The sequence below is a fragment of the Melospiza melodia genome, chromosome 2 (assembly GCF_035770615.1).
Source record: "Melospiza melodia melodia isolate bMelMel2 chromosome 2, bMelMel2.pri, whole genome shotgun sequence".
NCBI classification, from domain to species: Eukaryota; Metazoa; Chordata; class Aves; order Passeriformes; family Passerellidae; genus Melospiza; species Melospiza melodia.
Genome location: NC_086195.1, coordinates 109,318,167 through 109,330,941, shown reverse-complemented (window position 1 = coordinate 109,330,941; position 12,775 = coordinate 109,318,167). Strand labels below are relative to the sequence as shown.

At 36.4% G+C, this 12,775-nt stretch overlaps 1 protein-coding gene across 12 annotated transcripts in view; it reads right to left on the bottom strand.

Moving 5' to 3' along the window:
* The window catches only part of GPC5 (glypican 5), a 596,960-nt gene that overhangs the window by 469,664 nt on the left and 114,521 nt on the right, over nt 1-12,775 (bottom strand). For 11 of the 12 annotated variants that reach the window (XM_063149523.1, XM_063149528.1, XM_063149529.1 and 8 more), the window contains one exon: nt 9,591-9,716. The exons of the other annotated variant lie outside the window; for it this stretch is intronic. In XM_063149523.1, coding sequence (XP_063005593.1) covers nt 9,591-9,716 — 126 coding nt within the window. The remainder of the gene's footprint in view (nt 1-9,590; nt 9,717-12,775) is intronic. 12 annotated transcript variants of the gene reach the window in all.

Sequence of the window (12,775 nt, the reverse complement as noted above, 5' to 3'; positions counted from 1 at the left end):
GCAACTGGCTGGGGTTGAACCGTGACCATCTTCCCTCAGGGTGCAAATGTTTTACCATCAGACTTACATGTTCTTGAGGAAAAGATTGAGATGATCTAAGCTACACAAGCACTCTGTGCTGCACACTCCCAGGTGATTACAGGGGTTACAAACAGCCAGTCCACTAGCACTAAGCAGGATGTGTCTCACTCCACTGACTGCACTGACTCAAGAAGCCCAAATCAGATGACTGTGTTTGCATAGCTATAGATGTCAGTTGAATCTCACCCCAAAAGATGAAGTTGTACACCCAAAATGTACACTTCCTTGTACACTCAAATATGACATTGTCATCATATGAATACAAAATAATTAACTATACTGACTGAAACATAAGCTGAAATAATTTTCATTTTAAATTCTTCACAGGTGTCAAGGAGAATAAACAACTTCTGGCTGTTTGATTCAACTCTTTTTCACTATAAATATATTCCTTTACTAAGCAATTAAAATTACAGAAGGGGAAGACAGCCTAGCTATAAGCTCTTGAACTAACTGGTAAAAAATTCTTGTTTGAAAAACTAATTCTCTCTATATTAAAATATTTATTTGCAATTAAATTACTACTGTGAATCTCTGTGAATACAGTCTGTGCTGTCAAAAGGCTGAATGGCAGTCTTTCTAATCTCAGATGTTGTTGGGTTTGATCATAGTAAAAACCTTCCTGTACTAGAAATATATGTCGTACAGGGCTAGTAATATTTATCTAGAGATTCTTGTTCAAAAAACCCCTACAATGGTTTATGCCACCTCTCTCCAACAGCTAGCTCCTATCTAGCACCCCAGCACCATTCAGTGTTGTTCTTCAACCATTCAGAAATTGCAATGTGTTAGCTGAAAATGTTTAATACTTTTCACTGCAAGAAAAAACATTCTTATATCAAAAACACTGTTAGGATTATGTAATTAGTTTTTTATTTATTTTAAGCATCTTCTGTTCAAGGATTTCAGCAGGCACTGATTATATACTTTTCTTCCTTAAGTAGAAAAGAGCAAGTTGTTTTAATGTTTGTACTGAATAATATTAGCTGCCTGCCCTGCTATCTCTGTACATTCCAGAAATACTTAACTAAACAATGAAAAAATGCATTTTTATTAGATGTAACATAGGCCAGGCTTGTTACTTCATCTATAACTGTTGTACTAATGTGTGATTCAGATGTTTTAAAGGCATCAGGGTATGAGAGTGATGCACATTAAATAACGATTGCTCATAACCTATTTTATACAGGAACAGAAGAATGTCTCAAATATTGTCATTGTCGTATTTGCAAAAACAACATGAACGTCTAGATTTTTATAGCACTTAATAAGAAGTGCTTTAAGAACTGTTAATTACAGTTTATAATAACTGCTTATAAGAACTGCACCTTGCCCAGAGGGATTGTGGAGTCTCCCTCTCTGGAGATATTCAAGAACTGTCTGGTCACAATCCTGTGCCACGTGCTCTGGGACGACCCTACTTGAGCAGGGAGGCTGGACCAGATGTACCCTTGTGGTCCCATCCAACCTGACCCATTTTGTTACTCTGTGATTCTGGGGCTGAAGACTTAAAACCTGGAGTTCTAGACAGCATAACATCACCCACAGTGAAAACAGGCTAAGGAAACAGGGAAAATTAATCTTCTTTTCATAAACACTCTAATTCTCTCCAAATCTGTGCCCAACTTCATCTTACATTTAAACTGAAACTTTAAGAAACTATGTGAAACGCAAGGTTTGGTGCCTTATTCAAGAATATGTTCCATCCTTGACCTACAGCACTGAGAAAGAATCAAATGATGCTTTGTCTTGCCTAAGTATTTTATACAGCTTAGCTCAGTGAGCTTAATACATCACTTTGACCTGAAGATCAGTACTAGCAAAAATAAATCAACAGTGATATTACATGCAGTATATGGATAAATATGGGTACCTAGTTTTCAAGTGAAATATCTCAAACACTTAGACATAGTTGCCTTGGATTAGTCTACTACATGTATCATTTAGTCTTTAGGTTATTTTGGTTTTTTGTCTCAGCATAGATACTCTGTATTAGCTTGAGTTACTAGATATTTTAACCTTTTATAACATAAATTCTACCAGTACTTTTAGACTGATGCCCTTTGCAAAGGGGAGAAAAAGTCCTTCTAGGAAGTTCTATCCAACTATCTGGAAGACTAAACTAATTGTACCCTACAAGGCTCCACTTGTCTCCTCACTGAAAAAGAGGCCAAGAGGCCCATTCAGACTTGCATTTCTTCACACAAATACCTGAGTATGTAAGATCAAGAATAACACAGGTTTCAACAGGGCAAGCTCTTATTAACATAAGACATAAATGTGTTTAATATATGAGAGATTCACTCCTCAGACTAAGGAAGAGAAGCTACATCTTATTACACAGCAGTACACTAGAATGCAACCCCTCCATCCAAGGGATTTTCTCAAATATGCATAAAGATTCCCAACAGTTTGAAGGAAGATCTTGCTAGTAGCAGAGATATCTTGTTTATTCTGAAAGAAAGACAACTCGTGATATTGGACTGGCTTTTATGCTTCTTATTTCCTTTCTCTCTCTCTCATATATATAAAGCATGGTTTTAGGAAGAATCTGCACAGTCTTCTGTTGCGTGAATGCAACAATTTAGTTCAGCTGCTTTGATCTGTTATAATAACTTCTGATATCTTAGGTGCTACCTGTACATGGAAACCTTTCAGATTTGGATGTGACTATTCACATCAGTGCTTGACTGGATCATTTACTAAGGCTGCAGTATGGCATACATGGGTGTACCTATGTCCTTTTCACTGGGTTTTGCTTCAGTCTTTTTTCAGAGAGAGTTGTCACAGAAGCACTCATAGCAGGTAGGCATTAACTGGGTTGCCTCATTGCATTTCTGTGTGGAACACTACACTTTAAAAATTAAAATTTCTACCGAATTAAAGTAGCTTCAGTTTGGGTTATTCAATGAACTGAGAAAAAAAATGAGCTAACATCACTGATTACTAAATTCATAGTCTTCATTAATGCAGCTTAATTTTCCTGAGAGCCCACTTGTGGAATAGTGCTAAAAATTTCTGACCCTAGAAATGCAGTGTTACAATGGAAATAGAATGAAATAGTAATTTTAATGAATATAAGACAATTTGTGCTTCCAATCATAATTCTAAAGGAATACTAGTAAGTAGAAGCTGAGCTGCTAAAGAAGATAAGAACCCATGACTTTTATTAAGAAGGAAAAATTATATTTTGAAGTACATGCTCATAGACTAACAGTTCTAAATGGGAGATTAGTTTTACTTCATTAGAGAGGATCTAATATTTTTTTGACTACAAAAGCAGCAAGAAATATTTGATAAAACTGGAAAGAATAATATTTATTTCTAGAAAAAATAATGAATGAACTAATTTTTGAATGAATTAATAAAACTATATGAATACCAATCTTTTGTCATCTGTACTATATAAATGAGAGTAAAAACACCGATCTGTACAAATAAAAATCCACAGAATATTCATCAAAATAGGACTACATATTGAATTTTTTTCTTATATAAAGAAAAGCTTTCTGCAAAGTTTCACAATTAGGCTCATAAGAAAAATTTGTGGTTTTCACATAAGTCTCCCAACCAATTTCCAGACCTTTAAAGGCACCCTGCTTGAGTATCTATGTCATCTGTAAAAATGTAAAAAGCAAAACCCTCAGCACAATCTAAGTTTCAAAAGCACACTTTCACAGTCAGTGCAGGATGCTCAACGAAAACCTGACCTATAGCTGCCAAAAGAAAAAGTCTTCAGCAGAGGTTACATAATAATATGAAGGTTGAAAGGAACACCTGTAAATGCTGCAGTGCTGAACATTATTACATTGAAGTCTCCTCTCTGGACTGGTAAAGTTAAGAGAGTTTACAGAAAACTGCTGTGGGCATTACATTGAAAGAAGACCCCATAGACAATATTTCATAATCCAAAATATTGTTTAAATAACTCATTGAGGGAGGTGTATCAAATTGTCATGGCTAGAGGTGATAAATAACTTGGGTTTAGAAATATAAAACGTTTCAGAGTATCAGTGTGTGAAATTGTAAAATATCACTAAACTTACTCTTTGAAAGAGAACCTGTATATCTAAGTTGAATTCAGTAAGAGCATATTTCTTTTATAAGAACTTCAATGAGGCACAAACTTTCTGTCTAGTATAATCTACTATGACTCAGTTATTTATTCTATGCAAGGTTTATTTTAGAACTATGCATCAAAGTCTCCTGCATGAGTTTTCCTTCGTTTCAATACGAACCCTTATACAAAAAGGATACGACAGATTTTTATTTGTATTGCCTCCATTCTTTCATGTTATAAATTGTAGTAAAGTAGTTCTGAATTCACCTGGAAAACTTTTAAGAGTCATCAGATCACTAATATTAAATCGTGCTTCTTATTCTTCTATGATTGTGTAAAATGAAAAGCCAAAACCCTCCAAAATGAAGGCATGATGATGCAATAATTCAAACTTGGAATATTCTTTCTTACTGTTCTTTCTCATGTCTATCTTTGAATAGTCTTCTCTGACTTTATAAATGCTACAGTTTATTTAACATGGTGCTAATCATGTTTTTAACTTTAAAAGTCAATAAAATTTGTAAATTATTACCAACCTAATAGAAATTAATTCACCCACTGTCAGAACACTTCTATTAGAGGCTTTGCTGTGCACGACAAACAAGTGCAATGATTCTAGGCAAACACTGCAGAAAATGATATATTTGCTCGAGCAAACAAAAGGAAAAGTAAAACATTTATTTTGAGGTCATCAAATGCAATACATACTTTGCTGATTTTATGGAGTTAAATCCATTCCATCCTGAAGCGACATGAGATTTATCTAAGCATATACCAAGAACAGATATTACCAATATTAAAGCAGGAATTACTTTTATTGCTATAACTCACAGCAAAATAGAGAACATACCCTAAATTTATTATAAACAAAGGGATCTTATGCCAGTTCATGTCTTTTCTATGTTGACACAGAAATATGTATCATCAGCCCCTCTTAAACTGACCCAGTGCTTTGGTATTTGAGAACTTCTGGTTCTCCTGAGGAAAGATAGTGGTGTGAAGATTTTTGAGTTCATGGGAAGACTGAATGCTCACAGTTATGGGCCAGGCATTTGCAAATTTGCATGTTTTGAGGAAGAACAAGCTTACAGTTGTTTTTTCTCTATGATCTGTCACTGGTCCTTGTGGCAGCAGCCTATTGGGCAAAGCAGTAAGGGCCCTAATAGGCTGTTCCTATATTTTAAGTAGATTAGGCACATCAGGTGTCAAGTGGTGCCTTAGATGGCAGTTCACATATTTCCTTGTTTTAAAAAGTGATGATTAGCTCAAATAGAAGGAAACTGAAATAAATTTATTAATTTCCCTTATATAATCATTTATCTTCTTTTGTTGGGTAAGATAAGAACAGGAACAGGATTGTAGTAGTTTCAGAATATTTAAGAACCAAAAGAGAATATTTCCCCAGCCTAAGAGCTGTGCTAAAGCTAAGCATTTATTTGATGAGAGATGCTTATTATAATCACTTTTTAACGATTTGCTCAGCAATTAAAATCAATCATGCTGTTTAATTTATCTTAATTTGGATACTTCAGATATGTGCTTTATATGAAACTCTTCCTTCAAAACTTGATTAGCTGTTTTTAATAATCTCCACTACTCCTGAATCCTTCAACACACAAAATATTACTATTTTTTTCACTCACATCTATTTTTATTTCCGTTAAATTGCTGGTCCAGAGATGTACAGTATATATTATGCTCTCCTCTGTGTATTTTTAATTTATCTCTCTTCACATTCTAGCCAGACTCTGTGGACAACCAAAGCTGTATAAATGTCAGTTAAACCTCTTTATGTTTGTGAAGTGGAACAATCTCAGTCTATTTACATAGCTCCTGTTACTTTAGTTTAATGCTAAGATGCCACTGAAAATCCAAACTCATGCTTTGGTAGTGCATAACTTATTACTTTCAATTCCTCTTTTTCCATTGAGCTTAATGAATCTTATAACACTAAATTCCAGGTACATCATCAAAACACTTGGCTGTGGCTTTGGAAGTGAACTTTGAATTTCAATTTCATGCTAGACCACTGCAGTGACACAATTGGGTAAGACAGGGGAGGGGCAGAAGACTCCTCTGAGATGTCTTGTGCCTCATCTCATGCTGCAGTGACACAGATCTCATGAGAGTGGTCTTGCTCCCGGCCACTTCTGATCCTGCCAGGCATGAGTGCAGGAATGTGGGAATTCTGGTCTGAGGTCCTCATGAAAGCAAGAGCCTGTACTGTGTGAAATGCTAGACACAGAACAACTTCTAGAATTGCAGAATCAAGGGCCATATTTCCATGGCATTGCGATTTGAAAAAAAAAAAAAAAAGGCTTAAACCAAAAATGGGACAGCTGAAGTGTATGAAATGTAAACTGTTAAGCAAGCTTTCATTTCAATAATACCATTTTTCATTTTCTGACCTTTTCCCATCCAGGCTTGATAATCTCTAGGATAGCATTAGAGAAGGCAAAGGTTACAAGATTTAACTGATACCCAATATTGTCAGTGTAGTGTTAAAACCTTTGAAATGCTTCCTTTAGAAAGATGCACAAAAAAAGAAAATGAAAAACTGCAAAGACTTTTTTTTCCCTCATTCATCCATCTTCAGGGCTTTTTGCTACATGGAGCTTGAAACACAGATACAGCAAGCAGGCTAAGCAATCTCCTCAGGTCCTGGTAGACCAGCAACACATAGCTCATTATATTGTTTTCTTGTGTCAAGTCCAAATTTCAGTCATCAGCAGCTGGCTATGGCACATGTTTTTGAAACAGAAGGCAAAAACAGATGGAAAAGAATGAAGAATCTCAAAACAGATAAAATCTATTTGTTTTTAACTCATGTGAACAATGTAGACTTTTCCCCATCAGTGCCAGAAACACTGGTGAGATGCACTGATGAGTTCATCAGTATTGTTATTTATTATTCTATTAGTGGGAAGGCAGGATGAGGAGAGAAAAAAAAGAGTAAAGAGAGTGAGAGTGAGTGTACAGGTTCTTCAGTATTTAGAGAGAAAAACAATGATGCCTGCTCAGTCATTATCACTTCTAAAATATCACAGTATCCTGGCATCAGGACAATAGAAGTTGAGCAACACAGGATTTAGATAATCCTGGTTTCAGAATCATAGGGCTAGAGGAGATTTTAAGAAGTTATCCAATTTATCTCCACATCACTAAGAAAAATCAGCTTTTGTTGCATCATTTCTCAGTGCCTACCTTGCCTATTCTTAAAAATCCTTCTTTATGTAGATGCTGGACAACAAAGCTATTTATTTTTGTCCTTGTCAGTAGAAAACTCTTGCTAATGTTTAAGCAGAATATATTTTAAATGCTTGCTATGCATCCCAACCATTATAAAAGCAGACACTAGACACTTCTTCCTAGGTCATCACTTCTGATACTAACAGTAAAAAAAAACCTCGTCTTGCTCAAAATGCAGGGAAGCTTTCCCCCCTTCAGTTACAAAAGAACAAATATAAACAAATACAATTGAACAAAGGGCATTTGGACTGAATAAGCAGGCAAAATGAAGCAGTGGAAGATCTGAGTCTAGGACAGATCTGAGTGCCTTCATGAAGATACTGAAACAGGAGATTGTGCTTCACAATGTATTCAGTGTACAATCAGAGGTCTTGAGTAGGAACTAATCTACAGGTCTCAGCTCCATTTGATAATCCAGAGCAACTCAGGGTTTTCTGCTCTTCTGGTTTTAACAATCATTCTGTACTTCTACTATCTACATCTCAGCTCTTTCAGGAAACTGACACTGACATGTATTGACCAAAAATATAAATATATATGCATTAATATATATACAAAGACAAAATATTTTAGTTAAGGAAATTTTTACATTAAAATAATAACAAAGTGTTACTCCTTACTTTTAAGATACAGTGCTTTTGTCATCCATTATATCTTTTGGGTGGATCCAATATTAAAAACATTGTATGCACATATATATATATAAAAGCATATATATAAAAGCATATATATAAGCATATATGTAGCCTATATATATATTAGCATAACTGTTTAATTACATATAATCATATAACATAATAATAGATACAGTATAATAGTATCATATGATAAAATAAGAAAGGGTTTGAAAATATCTAATGTATTAATAGTAAGTATATAAGCAGCCACAAGTAATGATGGAAGAACTTTGTTCTTAGGAAATCTTGCAATTACAAGATCATTCTTTTATATTGTTACTGAAATACTTGATAGGAATACTTTAAGTGAACCAGGGAATGGTCAGAAAAACAAAAGCAAGGAGGTAAAGTTGAGATTAAATCTCAAATACAGTTACCTAAAGAAGGAACACAGCCTCTTCAGAAGATTGTTGAAATCCCTGGACAAAGGATGCCAGTGAGACTGTCAAGGGAGTCAACCACTCACAGGCCTTTGGTGCTGCCAAAGCACGGGACTGCCCGAGAAGATAAAGGAAAGTGGGCCTGTAGCTGTTTGATAAAAGGATGGCCACTAAGGTTCCTCATGTATCAATTAATAAATGACAACTCCCACCTAACTTTTTAGAGATACCTAAAGGTGCACATTGCCTACTGCTCTCTCTATTTGCTAGCTCATGCTTTACTAACTCTCCTCACAGCCTTCTTTGATATGACTTTTGATACTACCTACTAATCCACACAATATTAACATAATCATTTTTACTACAAATAACTGCAACAAACTTTTCAGTATTTTGGTCTCTGTCATCAGGAAGGGAAGCATTTCCTGCTCAGAGAAATACTTGTTTTGGTGATCAAAGCAATAAAACAAAAACATAGAGATCAGCTCTCTGAAAATCTTTCTGCCATCCAAAAATGCTAGTGTTTTATAAGCTGTGTAATATATTAATCCCAGAGATACACATCTAGGACTGTAGCAGTTTATTATCTCTTCTTTGCCACTGCTGCTGAATGATGTCTCCCAAGCTGCTGCATATATAAAAAATACATGTTTCACTTTTAAAATGTTTTATCTTCACATTTAACTTTTAGTTCTCTCATGGGAAACAATATGTATTAAGAGATTACTTCATACTTCAGAGCTAAAGAAGGTTTTAAGCTTGAGTCTCTGACCACACGCTGCATTAAAAGGAGCATTTTATAAAGACCAAGCTCAAACAAAAATCCATACTCTTTTTGTACAACTGTATTTTGTAAATGCCAATCCAGCTTCTTTTCCAGTGTTTAGGTGCTGCAAATTTGAGGGACAAATGTCTGAAGAACATTGGAATTCTTTTTTTCTTTTTCCCAAACAGAGATGCAGGAAGATTTTATTTACTGTGTACAGGCGAAGCCTGAGAGAAGGGAACCCACGCTTATTTAATTTTCAAACTAATTTTGACACAGACACAAGGAAACACCACACCTGACTGGAACAGAAGCTGTTTTAGCAGAACTTGACTTGCAATGCACAGAAAACAGAGAGAAGTGAGCCGGAAAGCTACCTTCCTACGAGATCTTCTCCATTCCAGCAAGGGAGCCCGTCGGCGGCTGCCAGCTCGTTGGCGCACAGCTGATCCGCCAGGCCGCCGTAAAAGGCTCGGTACGGCCGCAGGAGCCTGAGGAACTCCCTGCACACGGGGACACCAGAAACCACTGTCACTGCCAACCAACAGCACCGAGCTGCCCCGCTGCTGTGCACCTCTAAAACATAAGGAATGGCCTCATTCCATTACTCTCCACTGGTTCCGGCGGCATTTTAAATCGATCTGTCAATGGATGAGTTTGATTCTTTTACATACACTTCATTAGTTTGAAAAGTTGATATTCCCACTGGTCAAATTAAAAACCCTACTTTACATATGCTCTGGAACAGGAACTATTTCTTTCAACCTGAAATTTTCTTGCATTGTAGTGATGCAGTTTGCAATGCTATAGTTGGACAAACAGATGAAAAAATGTTCCAAAAAAACCTCATGGCAAATAAAAAAATAGGTGCAGATAATAAGTCTCCTGTTTTCCAAAAAGTGCTGACAAAAAGTCCCCTACTTATCTTTACAAATACTACACAATTTTAAAGTTATGCAGCAACTCAAGATTCAGGTAAAATGGGTTTAAGATGTTGGAGTTCAGTATTTAGCAAAGATTTAAATAACCATCTGAAGAATTGTATCAGTTCTACCATGTGCTGTGCTAGCAGATTATAAACTATGTATTGTAATTTTAAATAATTTTAAAGATGCCCAGAGGTAGTGATAAGGTTTTGTACTTAATTCAAAACAAATGAATTACTTTTTAATTGGTATGTTCTTAACAGAATTGTGGTATTTAATATAAATTGTTTGTTTATGAATTGCAAATCTCTTCCTGGGAGACCCTTTCCTACTGGGAAAAATTAAAATACTTATTCATTCTGAAATGGAACATGACACATTACTGAGTTATCTATGACCTGCAGGCACACAGAAAAGCCCCACCAAATGCTGCACTCATTGCTCTGTAACCCAGCAAGCTCCACTTTATGCTAACTCCCTTTATAGTGTCTGGAGCTGTGAAAAAATGCCAGAAATAGTATATACATTTCCCTATATTTAGTTACCACAGGACCATATGCTATAGGGAATTTATTCAGTATTGTTTACTTCAAATTAAAACAGATAAAACATCAGTGATGTGTACAGTGCATCATCTAAAAAGCCATACATTCTTTCATGTAATAGGGCAAATATTTTACACAAACTACAGTGGTTTTGATTAACTATGTCTATTAAATGTGATGTGAGTGCCCTACTAATTCTAAAAGTGCAGTTCTGAAAAATCCCATGCAGGGTCAATTTTGACTATGCAACATATAATTGCCTATGTGGATTAGGTTTTAAATATGATTCATCCACACTCTCCCAGCCATGAATAATCATATCTTTTATTTCTCCACACACAAAATTGAATCCAGTATGCACAGTGGCTTTGCATTTTCCCTCCAAATGCCATTGAGTGGATTGATTTTGATTTTGTCTATGCTTTATGTTTACATTCTGGCTGAAAAATAGTGTTTAGAGAGTCCTCTCAAAGTGAACAGTTGGAATTTCTTCTGAAGAAGAAATAAAAATAAATAAATGTAGCTGTCATAATATCTTGCCACAAACTGCATTCTAACAGAAAGGTCATTTGGTTTATTAGTAAATATGTCCTGAGGCAAAGATAAATTTAATAGAGAAGTAATAACTGATTTCAGCCCCTGTTAATGCCTGACCAAAGTAGTTAGAAGGGCAAATGGTATGAATGTCAATTTTCACATGATCATCCTCTAGACCAGATAGCATGCAATTATAGGCAGCTGACCACAAATGTGCAATTACAGTCAGTGGAAGCTGAAGATCCTTTTTATCTGTTTATTCAGAAATATTCTTCTTTTATCTTTTTCTTTTCTTTTTTTTTTTTTTTAACAATTTCATCCTCTGTACTAGAAGCTGTTTACAGTTCTGGAGAAAAAAGCATTACAATACTTCCAAGTTGGTATGTTGCTGTGGAAGGGTTCGCTTAGATTTTTTAAAATTCATCTAACAATTTTTTGGCATCAAAAGAAAGGAGAAATTTCTTTTTCTTCTTGTACCAAATAGTACCAGAAAGTACCAGCTTTTTCCAATAGGTAAAGATAATTCAGGAGAAGTTCAGGTAGCAGCAGTCCAACATGTACTTTAAAATGTAAACTTTCATCTGGACATGCATTTGGAAAACAGAAGTACCACAGGAGGTAAATAGGGTGGAGTTAGAGAAGAGCACTTCCTTAAGAGCAGGCTGCGAGCACTTGCTGAAGTCACTTCCACGTGAGGTTCTTGCAGTTGCTATGGGAATATAAAGTGAAATGTAAAGTGAGTGTGCCTAATAAGGAAGGAGGTGATCCAGGAGGTAACAACTGCAGATGATGGCAGATAGGAAGCTGTTAAACTGGAATCTGCATTAGTGAATTTCAAAATTTCTTTGCCTTCCCCTTTTCGGTGCAGTTTGCATGCCATGAAGAAGTGTCTCTAGAATCTCAGACAGGTGAGAGGGAAGGGAAGTTTCTGGGAAGGGAAGTTTCAGGGAAGTTTCAGGGAAGTTTCAGGGAAGTTTCAGGGAAGTTTCAGGGAAGGGAAGTTTCAGGGAAGGGAAGTTTCAGGGAAGGGAAGGGAAGGGAAGTTTCAGGGAAGTTTCAGGGAAGGGAAGTTTCAGGGAAGGGAAGTTTCAGGGAAGTTTCAGGGAAGTTTCAGGGAAGTTTCAGGGAAGGGAAGTTTCAGGGAAGGGAAGTTTCAGGGAAGGGAAGTTTCAGGGAAGGGAAGGGAAGTTTCAGGGAAGTTTCAGGGAAGGGAAGTTTCAGGGAAGGGAAGTTTCAGGGAAGGGAAGTTTCAGGGAAGTTTCAGGGAAGTTTCAGGGAAGTTTCAGGGAAGTTTCAGGGAAGTTTCAGGGAAGTTTCAGGGAAGTTTCAGGGAAGGGAAGGGAAGGGAAGGGAAGGGAAGGGAAGGGAAGGGAAGGGAAGGGAAGGGAAGGGAAGGGAAGGGAAGGGAAGGGAAGGGAAGGGAAGGGAAGGGAAGGGAAGGGAAGGGAAGGGAAGGGAAGGATGCTGCTTTGTGTTGCCCACTGCCTTTCACACCCCTGAAGGTCTCTCAGATGACCTCCCTGAGGTCAATACAGTGTTCTGCTTTGAAACATG